General features: G+C 47.5%; 2 protein-coding genes across 2 annotated transcripts in view; both read right to left on the bottom strand.

Moving 5' to 3' along the window:
• Window positions 1–1,884: 1,884 nt before the first annotated feature.
• Window positions 1,885–16,717, bottom strand: LOC308138668 (high-affinity choline transporter 1-like). Its single transcript, XM_080507882.1, has 8 exons — window positions 16,523–16,717; window positions 10,109–10,225; window positions 9,213–9,368; window positions 5,275–5,423; window positions 4,407–4,550; window positions 4,069–4,254; window positions 2,770–3,039; window positions 1,885–2,611 (listed from the first exon to the last, which is right to left on the bottom strand). Exons 1-8 carry the CDS (start codon window positions 16,704–16,706, stop codon window positions 2,060–2,062), a joined length of 1,758 nt encoding a protein of 585 aa, XP_080364008.1. The 5' UTR covers window positions 16,707–16,717; the 3' UTR covers window positions 1,885–2,059.
• Window positions 16,718–18,178: 1,461 nt separating this feature from the next.
• Window positions 18,179–20,156, bottom strand: part of LOC308138667 (uncharacterized protein) — a gene marked incomplete at its 5' end in the record, with an annotated part of 9,514 nt that continues 7,536 nt past the window's right edge. The window contains 2 exon segments of the mRNA XM_080507881.1: window positions 18,179–19,742; window positions 19,873–19,971. Of these exon segments, the coding sequence (XP_080364007.1) occupies window positions 19,650–19,742; window positions 19,873–19,971 (192 nt within the window). The 3' untranslated portion in view covers window positions 18,179–19,649.

Here is a 20,156-nt window from a genome sequence, read left to right as displayed (position 1 = left end):
CACCACAGACCGTTCTACAGGAGTGGTTTCAGCACCACAGACCGTTCTACAGGAGTGGTTTCAGCACCACAGACAGTTCTACAGGAGTGGTTTCAGCACCACAGACGGTTCTACAGGAGTGGTTTCAGCACCACAGACGGTTCTACAGGAGTGGTTTCAGCACCACAGACGGTTCTACAGGAGTGGTTTCAGCACCACAGACAGTTCTACAGGAGTGGTTTCAGCATCACAGACGGTTCTACAGGAGTGGTTTCAGCACCACAGACCGTTCTACAGGAGTGGTTTCAGCACCACAGACGGTTCTACAGGAGTGGTTTCAGCACCACAGACAGTTCTACAGGAGTGGTCTCAGCACCACAGACGGTTCTACAGGAGTGGTTTCAGCACCACAGACAGTTCTACAGGAGTGGTCTCAGCACCACAGACCGTTCTACAGGAGTGGTTTCAGCACCACAGACGGTTCTACAGGAGTGGTTTCAGGAGTGGTTTCAGCACCACAGACCGTTCTACAGGAGTGGTTTCAGCACCACAGACGGTTCTACAGGAGTGGTTTCAGGAGTGGTTTCAGCACCACAGACGGTTCTACAGGAGTGGTTTCAGGAGTGGTTTCAGCACCACAGACGGTTCTGCTGTGAGAGTTTTAATTTTCTACATTTTTCAGTGTTTCCAAGATAAACACAGCTGGGCTGCCAGGTCATGAGATTTATCTTGTTGGGAGAGTCTGGGGACTGTTATTGGATCATTGCTTAAGTTTCTTTAATTGTTTTTTCCCAACTTGAATTTTTTAGATTAAGACTGAAACATATTGCAGCTTCATGGAGCTGATCGATACAAAACATTGTGGGAGTTGAGTTGGCAGTGTTTCAAATGTCTTTATTATTGGTTCTGTAAGGTTTGTAGAGTTGGTAATGATTGTGTTGTGTTGATATTTTGTTGCTCAGTTCGTGTATTTCGTTAGTTGATCTAGTTTAGTTTAATTTAGTTTAATATTTGGAAGTAGGCAACCAGGAGATAAGATGATTTTGTGTCACATCATTCTGCCTTGCTATTACAGTTTAATGTTTCAAAATAAAAGCTTCCCTTGTGTGCAGGTGATGTCAATGAAATAATGCACTCTTAATTGTTAGTATCCACGTGTACTAAGCACATCATGCAACTGTCCTTGGTGTCAACATGAATGGCCTTGTCATACAATGCCCTCCCTACCAAGCCTGATGCTCACTGCACATTACTGGGTGTAAGGCAGGACCAAGGAAGAGCTGCTTTGCTCAGGGAGGCAGAGCATATGTTGCTGTGCCACAACCCGGATGAGGACATGAGGACGTTTGACTGATCGACCTGATCTGGGATGGTAAGGGTGTTGGAACTGACTGGGTCAGCAGAAGGAGTTCTGCTCCAGTCCACTTCTCTATCCACATTCCTCTCAGCAGAACAAGTTTTGTTGCAGCTCACGTCCACATCCAGATTGCAGTCAGGTGTGGAAAGTGGAAACACTGGCTCAGCACGTGTTTAGATGCCTTCTGCTACGTCTGAGCACACTTGCTTCAGCACTTCATACCAACGTGGTTGATTATTCGTTTTCAGAACCACTGCTGGTTTCCATTTGTGAAAAGTTCCCAGAAAGTCCCGGAAATGATCTCTGGCCCAGATAAATTCACACAGGCTTTCTACGTCTCGTTACTCACAATATGTTCCAGTCACACACAAGAGGTGACGAGGTACAACCTTTGAAGTGAACCACTCAGTGTGCTGCTTTTTGAAAGGCCCCTCAGGAATAGAAAAACAACAAAAAAAAAAAACACAAGAATGTTGGTGCTGTTTGTTTCCATTTGACTGGAAATTTCTCAGATTTAATTAAATGAAACATTGAAAAAAAGATACCATGTTTAAAAAGGGCTTCTTCTAATTGTATCGCATTGCACCTCACGACCCTGAATTGGATAAGCAGAATACAATATGCAAGGATGGACGAGGAGCATGAAGCAATGGATCTTATGAGCCTAGATTGTAGTTACCCCCTTCATTCATTACATGAGTAAATAAACACCAGACAGGAATGCTAACATGTGCTCATCATTGGTTCTGTTATGTCAGAAGGAGGGAGGCTTCCATTCCGCTTCTCATTCTCCTTCAGCTCTGTGGCGCCACCTGCTGGTGTTTGTGGCAGCTGCCGGTGTTTCACTTTGAACACGTCCCACCTCTCAGACAGCAGGTTTCTATTGAAGAGCTCAGACGTCAGGTAGGAGAAGAGCAAGATGGAGACCAGACCAGACACCATGGAGATGGTCTTAACCGGAGAGTACTGTACGTAGACGCCGTCCTCCAGAGTGCATCCTGGGAAATGGAGGATGACGGGCAGTCCCAGAGATGTGTGTCCACTGAGGAGTCGTACCCCCAGTCCCACCAGAAGGCCTATAAGAGCCCCGTAAGCATTGGACACTTTAGAAAAGAGGACACAGACGAGTTGAGGGAAGAGGAGGACGTATGCCACTTCGGCTCCAAGAAACCAGAAGAGCACGATGCTGTTTTTCAGGCTGGTCAGAGATGTTCCAGCCACACCCACCACAACCACAGCAGCACGGATCACCCACAGGGTCTCCCTGTCTGATGCCTGGGGAGAAAACAATGAATTATAAACCAGATGTTCATTCATTCATTCTGTCAAATCATCCTTATTGGCTCCTCTCCATACAGTACAACCATTGAATGGGGAGTTGGGTACTGTAGTCGTAAGAAGAAGCAGTTTAGTTGGATTCTAGATCAGCTCACCTTTGGTCTCAGGAGGTTCTTGTAGATGTTGTTGGTGAAAACTGAAGCAGCAGAAAGCAAAACAGAGTCAACTGATGACATGGCGGCTGCAGCCACACATCCGATACCGATGATGGAGACGAAGGTCGGGGTGAGGTGCTGCAGGGCGATGGGCAGGACCAGAGCTGCTTCCCCACGGTCGTATGGAGACGGAGAACCATAGGAGGTCATGTTCCAGTCTGAAGGACAGAAACAGGAGAATGAAAGAGTTGGACTGATAGACCTAAAATGCTTAATTCATTCATCTTCTATCCAACTTGGCCTGCATACGGTCCCAGTGGCAGTATGGAGAGACAATCAGCCCGGACACCCCTGTCTTCCCCCAACACTTCTGAAGGACATCAAGCTTCTGGAAGACCATCCAAGAGATGTCATTTCTCCTGGTAGTTTGGACCGGGCTGAGGGGCTGAGTCGGATGTCCTTGGTTCACTTAGAGGACACCAGTGGATCTCTTAGCCGTTGTCCTGAACCACTTTAGCTGTCTCCTTTCACTGTGGAGGACCAATGGCTCCACCACGAGTCCTGACACTTGTATCCACAATCTCATTGTTTCAGTCTTGGTGGAACACGGCGGCACTGAGTAGGTGGAGCAGGATCAGTAGGCTGGGGGAGCCAGAGTCTTCTGCCCTCAGGAGCTTATTCAAAACTCTGTCAGAGCAGTCTTTGTGCTGTCGGAGGGTCTCAAACCTGATTGAAACGTCTGAGGACGTTGTTGGGATCGGAGATGTCCTTGAAGCTGCAGGGTGACGACCTTTTCCAGAATCTTTGTCAGAAAGGGAGAGTTTGAGAGAGGGTGGTGGTTTGAGAGGAGCTCTGGATCCAGGTTGTGCTACTTTAATATGGATCTGATAGCTGCAGTTTGAGGGAGGGCGGTACTTCACCAGTTGACATTCAGCACTAATACAATAGAAAAGGAATATTGTGACTCAGATCAGGGATCCACTACCAGATGTGTGCTGTTTGATATTAGGGGCCGTAACATGGGAGACTTTATTCACTTGCACAGAGAAGGATTTGTAAACGAGTCTCTATGCAGACATCATCATTATATAAGTGTATGAATTCATTACTGATGAGTTGTAGATGGCTGCTTGATGGAAACTGCTGATCCAGTTGAAAACCTTCTCATTCATCTTCTACACCCCTATGAAGAAACCAGGAAACACTTTGATCCTCTTCCTCAGCAGGAGCCTCCAGAGGGACAATTTTTCAAAATGACATTAGATTTTCCTTGACCATAACACAGACACCATTTTTCACAATTGACTGCAGGAAGCAAAGCTGTTGATTACCTGTAGACGACACGGCCGCCCCGAGCAGTACGAGAGGAATCATAAATAGAAGCAGGATGAAAGCAGCAACAAAGCATGTGAGCTTGGCCGTCGCAGTAGAAGAAGACGACAAGATTCTCTGCTGGATGGACTGACATGCCAGACTGCCCAGTGCCTTCAAAACAAAATGCAGTAAATAAAAACTAAATCTGCTGATTTTCTTCCTCAAATGTAGTTTTGAAGTGTCAGGAACACAGATGACATGAGCTGTCCTAGTGCAGTGTGATTGTAGGAGATATATTACTTGATGTTGTTGCCTCATCTTACCAAGAAGCAGAACTCATCAATCATTAACCATGTCTTTCTAACATCTGGTGTGCCAATCCATGGAGAGTGTAAAGAGTTGTTCAGCAGAGTCTGGCTGATGTTCACGGTGTGAGGGTTCATCATGACGAAGGGAACACAGACAACCTGTAGGAAAAAGACAAGGAACAATAAATACACAGAGCCTGGGAGGTTTTCTTTCTGACCCTCCTTGAACCGTATCAGATTATATAGAAATATACTTTAGGTGTCAGGGTTAGTGTTTGGATAACCCTAACCCTAACCCTAACCCTTCCACCAGCCTTGCCAGGGGGCAAGGATCCTGAATGATTTGTTGTTTCTCTCTTTCCTCCTCCTCTTCTTCCTAAATAAAGCCACATTTGACCTCTTCACCATGTTCCCTCCATCTCGATGATGTCATGGTAACTGCACCTTTTGAGAACATTGTTCTGCAATCCACAGTATTGAGACACGAGATTTCAATTCAACTTTGGCCAGTTAACCTGCATGTGCTTGCTTTCAAAATAAAAGGTCCAAACACCTTCAAATTAATAGTCCTCAGTTAGTAAACACCTTCCAAATGGATATTACGTGGTTAGCTAGGCTGGGGCCTTTCACAATAAAATTCCAAACTCCTTCGAAAAAACCTTTTTGAAAGGCCATCATTTAGAAAATGATGGCTCTTCCTATAAAAATAACAGAAACACTGAACAAGATGTAGTTTATATGTTTGGCCACTAGTGGGTGCTGCAATGAAACCACACACACACACACACACACACACACACACACACACACACACACACACACACACACACACACACACACACACACACACACACACACACACACACACTCCAGCAGCCTTTACCAAGCTGATGAAGATGAGGACGAGCTGTATGACATCAGTGTAGGCCACGGAGTAGAGGCCTCCCAGCAGGGTGTAGACCACGGCCACGGCAGCAGAGATCCAGATGCAGACGGAGAAGGACACATCCAGGACCACACTCATGGTTCCTCCTGTCAGACACCGTCAGGATTGGTCCACAGCACAGCAGCCAATGAGCATCACAGTAACGCCACAATAAAGCCTCGTTTACACCACGACGTTTCAAGTGAAAACTCAGTGTTTTGGTTTCACAAAGGTTTCACGTTTACACAGCAACATTCTAAAAACACTGTTTGTTTCCATGGAAACGGCAGAAACGTGATGCAGAAATGATGTCGTTTTCATGGTGGGCTCTAAACATGAACACTGGGAGAACATTCTAGTGGACAGACCACCAAGTTTGATTGTTATCAAGGTGTCTCCACCCATCCATTGTCTGCCGCTTATCCAGGCCGGGTCGCGGAGGCAGCAGTCTGAGCACAGTTGCCCAGACTTCCCTCCCCCAGACTCTTCCTCCAGCTCTTCTGGTGGCACCCCAAGGTGTTCCCAGGCCATAGAGAGACATAGTCCCTCCACCGTGTCCTGGGTCTGCCCCGAGGCCTCCTACCGGAGGGACATGATGGAACACCTCCCTGGGGAGGCTCCAGCATCTGAAACAGGTGCCTGAACCACCTCAGCTGCTCCTCTGGATGTGGAGGAGCAGCGGCTCTACTCTGAGCTCCTCCCTGGTGACTGAGCTCCTCCCCCTATCTCTAAGGTGACTGAGCTCCTCCCCCTATCTCTAAGGGTGACTGAGCTCCTCCCCCTATCTCTAAGGTGACTGAGCTCCTCCCCCTATCTCTAAGGTGACTGAGCTCCTCCCCCTATCTCTAAGGGTGACTGAGCTCCTCCCCCTATCTCTAAGGGTGACTGAGCTCCTCCCCCTATCTCTAAGGTGACTGAGCTCCTCACCCTATCTCTAAGGGTGACTGAGCTCCTCACCCTATCTCTAAGGGTGACTGAGCTCCTCACCCTATCTCTAAAGGTGACTGAGCTCCTCCCCCTATCTGTAAGAGTGACTGAGCTCCTCCCCCTATCTCTAAGGTGACTGAGCTCCTCCCCCTATCTCTAAGAGTGACTGAGCTCCTCACCCTATCTCTAAGGGTGACTGAGCTCCTCACCCTATCTCTAAGGGTGACTGAGCTCCTCCCCCTATCTCTAAGGTGACTGAGCTCCTCCCCCTATCTCTAAGAGTGACTGAGCTCCTCCCCCTATCTCTAAGGGTGACTGAGCTCCTCCCCCTATCTCTAAGGGGGACTGAGCTCCTCCCCCTATCTCTAAGAGTGACGCCCAGCCACCCTACGGAGGAAGCTCATTTCAGCCGCTTGTATCCGGGATCTGGTTCTTTCGGTCATGACCCATAGTTCATGACCATAGGTGAGGGGAGGAACAAAGATCGACCGGTAAATCGAGAGCTTCGTCTTTTGGCTCAGCTCCTTCTTCACCACGATGGACTGATACAACGTCTACATAACTGCAGACGCTGCACCGATCCGCCTGTCGATCTCACGCTCCATCTTACCCCCACTCGTGAACAAGACCCCAAGATACTTGAACTCCTCCACCTGTGACAAGGGTACTCCACCGACCTGGAGGGGGCAAGCCACCTTTTTCCAGTCGAGAACCATGGCCTCGGATTTAGAGGTGCTGATCTTCATCCCGGCTGCTTCACACTCGGCTGTGAACCGGGTCAGTGCTGAAGGTCCAGGCTTGATGGAGCCAACAGAACCACATCATCTGCAAATAGCAGAGATGAGATCCTGTGGTCCCCAAACTGGACCCACTCCGGCCCCCAGCTGTGCCTAGAAATTCTGTCCATATCTATGAGGAACAGAATTGGTGATAAAGGACACCCCTGCCTCCAGCCAACGTGCACAGGGAACAGGTCTGACCTACTGCCGGCAATGTGAACCAAACTCCTGCTCCGGGGATACAAGGACCGACCAGCCCTTAGCCCCGGACTCCATACTCCCGGAGCACCCCCCACAGGACATCTCGAGGGACACGATCGAACACCTTCTCCAGATCCACAAAACACATGTGGACTGGTTGGCCGAACTCCCATGAACCCTCAAGCACCTGGTGGAGGGTCTAGAGCTGGTCCAGTGTTCCACCATCAGGACGAAAACCGCATTGTTCCCCTTGGATCCGAGGTTCGACTAACGGCCGGACCCTCCTCTCCAGTACCCTGGAATAGACTTTCCCGGGGAGGCTGAGGAGTGTGATCCCTCTGTAGTTGGAACACACCCTCCGATCCCCCTTCTTGAGGCTCGCTTGGCCTGCCGGTACCTGTCGATGGCCTCGGGAGTCCTATGAGCAAACAGTGCCCGATAGGACTCCTTCTTCAGCTTGACGACATCCCTTACTTCTGGTTTCCACCACCGGGTTCGGGGATTGCCGCCACGACAGGCGCCTGTAGTTGCTTCAACAATGGAAGTGGAGAACATGGTCCACTCAGACTCAATGTCTCCAGCCTCCCTGGGGACCCGTGAGAAGCTCTCCTGGAAGTAGGAGTTGAAAACTGCGCGGACGGAGGGCTCGGCCAGATGTTCCCAACAGACCCTCATAACACGTTTGGGCCTGCCGAGTCTATCCGGTCTCCTCCCAGTCCAGCACATCCAACTCACCACCAGGTGGTGATCAGTTGACAGCTCTGCCCTTCTCTTTACCCGAGTGTCCAAGACACGCGGCCGGAGATCAGATGACACGACCACAAAGTCTATCATTGACCTCCGGCCTAGGGTGTCCTGGTGCCACGTGCACTTATGGACACCCCTGTGCTCCAACATGGTGTTCGTTATGGACAAGCTGTGACTGGCACAGAAGTCCAATAACAGAACACCACTCGGGTTCAGATCGGGGAGGCTGTTCCTCCCAATCACCCCCTTCCAAGTCTCACTGTCATTGCCCATGTGGGCGTTGAAGTCCCCCAGGAGAACAATGGAGTCCCCAGTTGGGGCACTATCCAGCACCCCTCCCAGGGACTCCAAGTGGGTTGGGTACTCTGAACTGCTGTTCGGTGCATAGGCCGAGACAACAGTCAGAGACCTGTCCCCTAACCAAAGGCGTAGGGACGCAACCTCTCGTTCACCGGGGTGAACTCCAACACATGGCGGCTGAGCTGCGGGGCAATAAGCAAGCCCACTCCAGCCCGCCGCCTTACACCGCGGGCAACTCCAGAGAAGTGGAGTATCCAGCCCCTGTGGAGGAGCTGGGTTCCAGAGTCCAAGCTGTGAGTGGAGGTGAGCCCGACTATATCTAGACGGTATCTCTCAACCTCCCCCACAAGCTCGGGCTCCTTCCCCCCCAGCGAGGTCATATTCCATGTCCCGAACACCAGATTCTGTGTCCGGGGATCGGGTCGTCGAGGCCCCTGCCGTCGACTGCCACCCAATCCACATTGCACCCGACCCCTACGGCAGCCTCTGTAGGTGGTGGGCCCACAGGAGGATGAGGAGGAGGGGCCCGCGTCGTCCCTTCGGGCTGAGCCCGGGCGAGTCCCACGGGCAAGAGCCCTCCCCAAGGCGCTCGCATGCGAGCCTCCACCCCGGGCCTGGCTCCAGGGTGAGGCCCCGGCTGCGCCAAACCGGGTGACGGCACTTCTCTCCTCTGGTGTATGTTCAGAGGGGGTCTTTTGAACTGCTTTTGGTCTGACCCGTCGCCTAGGACCTGTTTGCCTTGGGAGACCCTACTGGGGGGCATAAAGCCCCCCGACAACGTAGCTCCGAGGGTCATTCGGGTGCTCAAACTCTCCCACCACGGTAAGGTAGCAGTTCAAGGGGGAGATCAAGGTGACTGTCAAAATAAAATTACCAAGTTTGATTGTGATCAAGATGACTCTCAAAATAAAACTACCAAGTCCCAGGAGAATGTATTTTTACCGAGTCCAATCAGTGTTGATGGTACCCAGAACAAATCCACCACAAGTGAAAGCAGACTCAGTCCAGCTGCAGCGATTTTTCCATATTTCAAGTGAAACGGATCCATCATGGTGACACATTTCATGTCTCTCATCGGCTTCGCAAAGAACAAACCACCTGAGGAGAAAAGTGCAGCAGAAGGAGACAAAAGGTTAAAATTGTGTGAACAATTACAGAATAACTTGTCAGCCATTTTTTGAATGTGTTTTTAATAAACTGAAGGTTTGGTTTCCAATGTTTACTCTGATCAAATAACATTTCAACATTGAGTACTCTGATTCCAATACACATCATAGACATCCACAACACTCTATTCATTTATGTTTCTGAGTTTTATGCATTAGACAGATTATGGTAGGGCTGTAGTACTCGAGTCCGTACTCGAGACGTTTTATTGTCGTCTTGGACTCCTTGGTATTTGACGGGACTTGTCTCAGACTCGGCCACTGGATTTGCAAAATATTTTAATAATCTCCACCGAGTCCAACTGTTTGTAAACCCGAGTTAAAGCTATAATCTTTTTAAAATACATTTTTAATTGACGCAAATCCACAACCACTGCAATTCTCCACCGTCACAACGATCCTCTGATGCCAGGGGGTTTCTGGTGGATTTTTAACTGGTCTGATGCTCTTGAGATGCTAGCTCATGTCGGTCTGTGATGCTAACAGATAGTTTGATCATATTGACCGTTTCCATGAAGTTGCTTTCTTTGCAGAAACACAAACCAACATCTGAGCAGAAAATGTTCCTTGTTTTTCATGGTGTGTTTGGAAGAACTCTTCAGTTCTCTTGTGTTTTGATTGTTTCTCAAATCCAGATTAGCAGTAGTCTGGCAGATATGACTAAACTCTTACCAACAATGAACCCCGTACTGAATGCAGTGAACATGATGAGTGTCCAGATCAGTCCCATTGACGGCGTGTACATAATCTCCACAGTGCCAACAATCAGAGCTCCTCCGACCCACGTGGCTGAGAGATGGATCACAAAACACAGAATCACTGATAAATAACAGCCGAACGACTAAATTCTCACCAGCTTCCAATGTTCCTCTATCCAGCATCTTCCTCCTCTAACATCAGATTATAGAGCATCTTCCTCCTCTGACATCAGATTATAGAGCATCCTGTACAGAACACTTAATATTTTTAATTAAAAGAAAGACACAAGTCCTCAAATGTTGCACAACTTTGTCTAGATTTGACAACATGTATCATTTCTTGAGAGGAAGATGTATTGCCTTTCAGTCTCTGTGGGTTTCAAAGCAGTCAGACTTCAGACACTCGTTGTCACGCCCCACTCCTCAGAGGCCTCTTAGGGGCGTGGTTGGGTTTTTTCCGTCTTCTGTCTCTCCTCCCCTTTTGCTTCAGGCTGTGTGTGAGGAAGTGGAGTTGCTGGGGGAATCATTACCTGATTCAGTTCAGCTGCGACGACCGGGTGGAGCTCGTCTCCTCCTGATCATCTGCACCTCTTAAACGGGTGCTCGACTCTGCGCTGGATCAGAACACTCCCTGCGTTAGTAGACTTGTGTGTGTTGTCTCCCAGATTTTGTGTTGGACTAACGCCGCTTCCTTCGGTTTCCCTTTGAAGACTCGCCTGCCTCAGCTTCCCCTGTTTCCTGACCCACCGTGACCAGACCCGACTCAAACCCCAGTAGCTCCCGCTTCCGCAACTCAGCCTCGAACTCCTTCCTCTGGAGCCCGCAGAACATTGCTTTTCCTCCTGATATCGCAATATTTCTGTGATAGCACTTCACTTTCTTTTAGACAAAGGAAGTAATGGTGATCTAGAGGACACCCCTTTCTGTATTCTTGATCCCTGCAAAGGCAAGTGTCCTTGCAGTCCTCCTTCTTTGTATGCCAACCAAGACACATCTCGCATGCCCCGAGTCATTTTAGTGTGACTCTCTTCTCTGGGACACTGAGATTTGTAAATTTTCTGCAATCGAAGAGTTTGTTGTAGTGCCTTTCATCGCCACACACTCCACATGTATTTGCAAGTTCTTTCTTTGTGCTCTTGGTTGAGGCAAACTTTTTCTCTGGTCTTTTATGTGGAAAGTGGTCAGATCTGTCTGTCACTTTTAACTGCTCCAACCTTTCGAGTACGCCCTCCTGCTTTTTAAGGAATCTCACAAGCATATTGAAATGGTTGTTGTTCATCACTCCATTGCTTGGCTCCATCATGTGAACAGGCCAGTCTCGTTTCACAAATGCAGGGAGTTTACTTTCAATGATTTGTATGGCTAGTGGATTCTTTATTGCACTGGTGCTGTCAAGTTCTGTGAGATCAGCTACGGCCTTCTCAACTGCCTGGACGAGATCAATGACCTTCCTCGAATAGGAGGTAGTCTCTCCAAGTCTTTGAGTATTTCAAGTGTATTGCAGACTTGTTTCCGTATTTGTTTCCAAGAACTCTGAACATCTCTTCAGCAGAGGAGTATGTCGACAGGCTCAGGTCTTTGACTACCTTGTCTTCAATGCTATCCACAAGTTGTATCTTTTTAACTTCAACAGACCCGGTGGGTTCACCTTATTCTTGCAAGTTTTCCCAGTCCTTTTTCCATCTGTAGTAATCCCTACTGTTGCCACTGAAGATAGGAAGCGCAGTTGGTTTGATTTTGACAGTTGGGTTAATTGGTGCTGGGGCCAGCAGTGCCTCGTTTCCACCATTGCTGGTACCCGAAGTTTCATCTGCGATTCGTCTCGCAGTACGGAACTCCGCCTCTCTCAGCTCCATCTTGTATTTCAAAGCTTTTGTTCCTCTGATTCTGTTATTGAGAGCTCTTCTCTCCTCACCAGGAATCCAATTTTCCCAAGCACGCTTGGCGTCATTGACTTCTTTGAGCCTTTTCCCCAATAAATCCATATGAACACTATAACTTTCAAAATTAGTGCTCGTCACAACTTCTTCCTCTCCATAATTTCTCCACAAAGTATCTTGCAGCATGTTCTTCACAAGTTTGAATCTTTCCTCAGCTTCTTTGGCCATTTCCTGGATTTCCTTCTGATGCTCGAGAACTTGCTGTTCTTCCTCCTCTTTTACCATGTCTGACAGTATGTCTGCCAAGTAATTCTCGTTTGTTTGGAGGAGTTCATTGAATCGGTCAGACAATTTTTTGAAGTCATCCAATAATTCTTGTTGAGCCATGAAATCTGCCTCTTGTGAGAGATGATTGGCTTGACGAGTAAAAAGGCTCTTGGAGGTTGTTTGCTCCTTCTTGCGTTGTTTAATTGACTTCTCTTCAGCCATTGCCATCGCGTCCACAATTGGAATTTAAAAGCCTTTTAATCCTTTAATCTTCCTGGTACACGAGTGGTTTTCAACTGTCAAGCTTATTTCCTCTTTGATGCTAATCCAGCTTGATGGGACATGGATGGAGCTCAAGTACAACGACGCGATGCCAACTCAGTTTTTAAAACGTTTATTTCTAGCCTTTTATAACAGGTTGAAAACCTTAAAGAAAAGGGTAAAAAAGAGACAAAGGAAGAAATAAGCTCTGTTCAAATGTTTCCAATGAATTAACACCCTGAGCTTTTTCTCATTTTTATTCATTAATTTATTAACTGAATTATCTGCTATGTACCACAATGTTTCAACCTAAAATGTTTTCCATTTGTAAAATTAAATCATGTACCTTGCCGTACTCATTTTAACCATTTTAATCAAAGTCTAACTTTATAGAACGTATTTGATCCATAACTTATTTATTCATTTTAGTCTTTACGTAAATATATTTATCTAACTCAACCAAAACTCATTACTCTTAACATTTTAGTGATTTTATCCTTCATTGTTTTAACATAAATTCCACTATGAAATCACACTATGTACATGTATCTCAAGTGGACCAGGCAGCACCCAGTAACAAGGAATTTTGCCTAAATTATGCCTCTGCAAACAAATTGGTCAGGCCAACCACTATGGTCGTAGAGTTTATGCTTAGATTTGGGTCAAATGACAAACAAATCAAAACAGTTCAACAAGTCTGAAGCCATTCACAAAACAACGTCTCTGAGCTCCTCCACTGCATTCTCTGAGTGTCTGATCAATTTTAAATCAGGGTAGGAGTCGCACAAGAGGAGCTTAGAGCTCAGTCCCACCCCTTATGTTGGGCTCCATCTTCTGTCTATATGTGGTACTACCCTACACCTGACCCAAGCTGAACTGTGTTGGGATTTATGGTTGGTAATTAGCATAAATAATTACTGTAAGTAATGGATTACTGAAAGTAATTTAGGAAAAATTGGAATTACTAATGAAGTAAACGGTTAGTTACTCATCAGCAACTCCTAGAGTAATTGAGTAATTACTCAAAAGTTAATAAATTATCAAAAATAATTTATTAATGAAAAATTATTAATTTGCATAAATTGGTTATTTATCAAATAATAATTGAATCGGGGCACCACCAGCTAAGCTGGAAATAGCTAATACCAAATTTCAGTCTCGTTTGTCAAAAAGGGTTATTTAAGTAAAGTTAATATTTCTGTGTAAATATAACAATATTAAATAACAAGGAAGGTGTGAGATTCGAGCACAGACTGTTACAAACCAGTGAATTGTCAACAATAAATACACAATGATAACCAAGAATCGATCAATTCAGTTAAAATGCATTTATTAACAAAAATGTATTTATTCAAAAAGAATTCATAAATCATTTATTAAAACACAATTAAGTAATAAACAATCAAACACGGAGATCTAATCTATTAAACAGCAAACACTATGTACAAAGAAAGGGTGTGTGTGTGTGTGAGTGAGTGGAAGCCTGAGTGGGGTTGTAATGACCACGAACGTCCACCAGGTGGCGGCAGGCGTTGGAGGGTCAGTGTGTGTGGGTGTAATGACCTCGAACGGACACTAGATGGCGGCAGGCGTCTAGTTCGAGGCAGTGACCGTAACGACCACTAGGGGCGCGGCGACGCACGGAGGGAGAATGCAATGACTCGACTTGTCCACCGAGTGGCGGTCTCTCAAGAGATTGCAATCACCAACGCGGCCACCAGAGGCGCTCGGCGCACTCCTTCTGGACGGCGTGACGTCACTGTGCTCGTGCACGGCTCGTGAGCCTGCTCGGAGCGCGCCTGGGGGCTCGTGGCTGAGAAATCCCAGGGACAGTGAACTACACACGGTCACAGAAGCGGGTGGAGCGGCGCACAGGAACAGCTGTTGCTGAGTTTGCGCCGCGGTTAGTGGAGCGGAGAGAAAAAGAGAGAAAGGAGAGGAAGGAGGGGGAGAAAGGGCAGTGGACAAGATTTGTCCAGCTCTGCACACTGTCTTGGACTGCACAGTAGTCTAGAAATGATCTGTGCAAAAGGAGAGAGAGAGAGAGAGAGAGAGAGAGGAGGTTCGCGCTGATGTAAATCCAACGCGCAGACACAGATTGGTTGGAAACAGGGATCGGCGTCCCTGACTTCAACACAATAATAAAACACACAGCAATATTACAGTCACGTTATTCTCATTGCCTGCCCAGACTCTAAGCCTTACTCAGTTTGACGAGGGTGAACGTGCTGCGGCGGGGAAAGTGCGTTGATTTCCCAGCTGCGAGTTTGTTTTCTCTGGCGTCCCAGGGTAAACAAGCTCAACTGGTCTGTGGACAGGGAAAAGTCCACAGGATGATCCGAGGAGGATCAAGCGCTTCTTTTGAGGAGGGGGGAGAAGAAGCGGCTTCAGGTCTGCATGCGGGAGGACGGTGCGCTGGCAGCTGCACACTCGGACTCCGGTGAAGAAGGAAAAGGGAAAAGTAGACGTAGTTCCACGGTGGTTCTCGGCTCGTCCGGCCCGGTGTGGAACTCCGGGGCCGGTCAGCGGGCACACGTGGCACTTCGTCTCCGTGCGAAACGGATGCGTCCGTCTTTACGCAGGTTTCACATTGGAGAGGAAGAAATCAACCCCGGGGGTGTTTTATATCGGTTGTTTTGGTGTCGGGTTTCCGGTGGGCTCTGGGTCATGTGGACCAATCCTGACGGAGGGCCCGCCCTGGATATTCCAGCTGGTGAGGGAGCTCTCAGGCTCCCCCTGCCGTTGGCCTCTAGTATTGCACCTTGGACGGGGGTCCAGGGGGTGATCACGTGACCAATGGCAGACTATTCAGTTGTAGGCATGTGGTCCTTTGTTCTCAAAACGTGGTCCACCCTCCCCCTCCCATGAGGTTGAGTGGCCCCCAACAACTGGAAAGAACAGGTTAGACTTGAGGTGTTTTCTTCACTGTTTCCCTTCTTCATGTTTGGCGAACCATAGACACAAGCACGTTCAGTTTGCTGCGTTCCAAAGAACACTATGACTAACATCAAACATCAAGAAAATTTATGAGTGGGTTCACACCTTCTGAAGCATGTAGCAACAAGTCTGATCACAAACAGTGGCAAACTTTCAGAAGTAATAGATTACACCCTGGACATGAGCCAGTTAGCATTGACTCCACCCAGTAAGGCCACAGGCTCTTATGTAGATGTAGGAGGCTGTTTAAAGTCATGAAAGTAGATATTTGTTCTCACAATCATAGTGGAAGGAAAGATTAAAGTACAGATATCTAAAATACTTTCATATTATTGGCTCTAGAAATACTTCAGTAATTGTCACCTCTGTTCAAAACTGAAAAATACACAGACATTCTGCTGAAGCTTGTAATATAGTTTTATACTGAAGAACTGAAGCACCAATTCTTTATTCCTTATTGGACACTTGATGTACTTGTTTACTATTTCAGATGATCTTTACCGTTTCAATACTTTAGTGTACGTTGTACATTTCAGGCACTTTACAAGGAGGATAGAAAGTTCTCTTGCTTGTTAACATCACTTCACTGAGCAGTTTCTATTTGACCTGCAGAGTTTACATCTATTATTTAGACTGGAGAAGCTCCAACCCTTAAAACCAACCAAAACTCTGAGAATTGTTAAAGTGTGTAAAGGAGTCGTGCAACACATCCCTTGTCTCATTGTTATGTATTTGATCAACTTGGTGGAAAACTGCATGTTGTATCTGTAATCTAATGTATATTTAACTCATACAATGTGTCTCACCTTTAATTCAGGGCATCTTTTGAAATCTGAATTTTTTGAATTTGAATTTTTTGAATAAATTTTGGCAGTCTTCAGAAAACTAAACAGAACAAATAACACTCAATTGTCCAACTGATCAGCCGAAAGGCTGGAGGTCCAAATGTTCTTGTCATTACCTTGAGTGATGTCTGACTACACTGTAGTCTTCTCAATCTCATCCAGATACTCTGATTACTCAGTGGGTAATGAAATCCTCACCTGTCATGGTGAAGATCCCCACCAGCCAGCCGATGCCTCGGTTCCCCAGCAGGGCCATCTCCATCCCAGTGGCTGCACTCTTCTTCTGCTCCCGTCTGGACTTGAAGGAGGCCCAGACGCCGGTCCCGAGGACCAGCAGGTAGAAGACCGCCATCACCACGGCACCGGGGACGTTGACGGCCATGATGGACCACCGCAGACTGTCTGAGGTGTGACTGACTGAACGGGTGACTGCTGGTGGTGAATATTTAAATGATCAAAGAACAAATCCTCCCTCGTCTGATCTTATCTCTCTGGTCAAACCGGTTGTTTTGTGTCGTGCAGAGGAAGAAAACATATTGCCCAATGCAGTTGTGCTTTGAGGTATGGAGAGAGGAAATCACACTTACTTATGTAATGGTGACTAAAATGCTTTAGTACCTAGAATCTGTACAATATAAACAAAGTAATACATTTGTCAAATCAGTTGGGCAGCTGTGACGGCATCGCTGCTTATGTCTGTGCTGAATTCATGGTTGTTTGATGATAGCTGCTTTTGTTTTGTGTTGTATCCATGGCAATGTTGTTGTTTTTTAAAGGGATGCTCTGCCAACGGTTCTAGTCGTGTCATAAGCAGGGCCAAATAAGCTTCAGTGACCCTCAGAGGAATACGACACCATTAAATGATCCAAAAAAGGTAAAAACCCAGTGGAGGGTCTTTCCAAAGGGACGTTTGAAGACATGTTTAGTTCCAAATGTGTGTTGGGGGGTCCAGAAATAACATAAAAGGCATGATGCCAAAGGTAATACCGCAGACCAGAGAAGTGAAGTGAGGTAGAATCAAACACTGTGTCGTCAGTCTTGGACCAAGCGGAGACTCTGAGTTCTGCCAGTTCTTGGGAGTAAAACTCATTTGCATCCAAGTCCAGCTTCTCATCGGATTTTTGCTTGGAGGTTCAGTTATTTACCAGCAGTGTAGAGAGTTAGAGACAAATGCTAGTGGGATCACCTGTCAACTCATGTGGCCCAGAACAACACACCTGATTGGCACCACGACAGTGAACATTGGAAGATATTAAAAAAAACAAATCCTCCCTTGTGGGATCTAATCAGTCTGGTCAAACCGGTTGTTGGGAGTCACGACATTATTTACTCGGACTCCTTGGAGCCAGAGCAGTGTCGACTCTGGTAGCCGTTGTTGATCCAGTTACACCTCACTGTGCCTTGCTCATCAGCAGCCTGGGTGTCGAGAAAAGCACTTGAGAAAACCAATGCATTGTTTATTTATTGTTTTGTATGTGGGTCTTTTAACAACTTTTTGTAAAAAGCACTCATCCGAATGGCGTGAAATCAATTTGTCACCATAAAAGGATCAATCCGTTTGATTTTGAAACGTTAGCGACGAACCGTTTCTGAATAAATCCCAAAAAACTGTGAACAACTGTCCCATACAAAGTGGATGAGAGCGGAACCTCATGGAGATCAAAGGCTGTCGCCATGGAGACGCTCCCTGCTCAGTGTTTCACAGTGATGTAGCTACCTGACAGGCCAGCTAGCATCCATCTGAGCAAACGGCTAACGCTCTAGCGACGCTGCCTCGGATCTGCAAACAAATGTGGTGTTGCTGCAGGGCTGCGCTCTACCGAGTGTAGCTCTAGATTGAAAAATAGCGCGGTCTGCACATAAAAAGAAAATTAAAAGCAACACTTTGATCAAAGTAGTCTTTTGTGGAACAGCGATCTAAATGTGTTGTGTTTGTCGTGGAACCACCGGGCAAACCGCTGCGTTCAAAATCAGCTTTATTCATCCAACAATCCAGAAACACAAATTACATGTGAAGGAAAAAAACAAAGGCGACTCAAGAACTGTTTCCTTCAACTCGGTTCAAACTTCCTGTGATCCACCGGCCGCTTCTCCACCCTCACTTGTTTCTCCACCCTCACTTGTTTCTCCACCCTCACTTGCTTCTCCACCCTCACTTGTTTCTCCACCCTCACTTGTTTCTCCACCCTCACTTGTTTCTCCACCCTCACTTGTTTCTCCACCCTCACTTGTTTCTCCACCCTCACTTGTTCTACGTGCAAAGTTCACAACGTCCCACTGTCCACATGGAGGGACGGCAAATAAACAATCAATGCTCCGAAGTGATTGTTCTTTTTCATTCAGGAAAATAAAATGTGCAAATGCTGCTAGGCTCTCCGTCATGTTCAAAACTTACTATTTCCCTAAACTCCTGTTAACTGGAGGAGCGATCAGACTCAGTCCTGCTAACGGCAACCTGGTGGACGCTGTACTAGCATGAGCTGTGCTTAGCATTAGCATGGTTAGCAAATGGTTAGCATCTTCCTCCTCTAATCCAGATTATAGAGCATCTTCCTCCTTTAACTGACATCACTAGACCCACATAATGGCTGACAGCTCGGCTAATGCTAATGCTAATGCTAACGCTCTAGTAATCTGGCCCTGTGAACACAGACGAATTAACCAGGGACTGTAATCTATTACTAGTTTCATTACACTGACGAGGTTTTTCTCGACCCGACACACAAAAACACTTCCTCTTTCCGTCAAACTGAACAAAAAACCAAACGACCAAAGAACGTTGAGCTGGTCTGCATGTTGGCGCCTCGAGGCTCCGGCGTGAGAAAAACCAACAGATCGTCCAGTAATCCCGTCGCTCCGCGGCGGCAGGAGACAAAGTGTCAAACCAACTACAGTCAAACTACAGTCGTAGAAAGTGAAACAATAAATAAATCAAGCGACGGCGTCGGGACGCCGACTTCAAGTCCTCTTGACACAGACGTCCAGAGCAGCCGAGACGTTGTCCAGCAACACTCGGCGGTCCATCAGTCTGCCAGAGACCATCGTCCCGGTGGGGACGTGTGGACGGGGTCCCGGTGGGGACGGGGTCCCGGTGGAGACGGGGTCCCGGTGTGGACGGGGTCCCGGTGGAGACGGGGTCCCGGTCAGACCTCAGGCTGGACGTCCACGCCTCATTCTCCATCAGGAAACCAGCCTCCGGGGTCGTGGGTTCAAATCCCTGAAGCAGGAGGACGTGAGCTCATGAGCTGCCCCGACCCTCCTGGAACCGGTCCCACCTGGACCCGGTCCCTCCTGGACCCGGTCCCTCATGGACCCGGGCCCTCCTCTACTGTTTGGACTTCTCCTCGCTGAAGTTGCACAAGAGGCTCTTGGCTCCGTTCTGCCACGAGGACAACGTCTCCATCGGACTCTTTCCGTCCTGCACACACACACACACACACACACACACACACACACACACACACACACACACACACACACACACACACACACAGAGTCAGTCACGCCGTGGCGGCGGCGGCGGCGTGTTGGTTTCCACGGAGACTCACGCAGTTCTTGGAGGCGAGGCTGGCGCCGTACATCATCAGCAGCCGGATCATCTTGAACCTGTTGATCCTCACGGCGTCGTGCATCGGAGTGTCGCCGTCCTGCAGGCCAGACGAGGGAACGGCGCTTTATTTTGACAGTCTGCATTATAACAATCCAGCTCGGTGGTTTTATTTTGACAGTCTGCATAATAACAATCCAGCTCGGTGGTTTTATTTTGACAGTCTGCATTATAACAATCCAGCTCGGTGGTTTTATTTTGACAGTCTGCATAATTACAATCCAG

This window comes from Blennius ocellaris, assembly GCF_963422515.1.
Source record: "Blennius ocellaris genome assembly, chromosome: 13".
Taxonomy (NCBI): domain Eukaryota; kingdom Metazoa; phylum Chordata; class Actinopteri; order Blenniiformes; family Blenniidae; genus Blennius; species Blennius ocellaris.
This window is presented reverse-complemented; position numbering and strand designations above follow the sequence as displayed.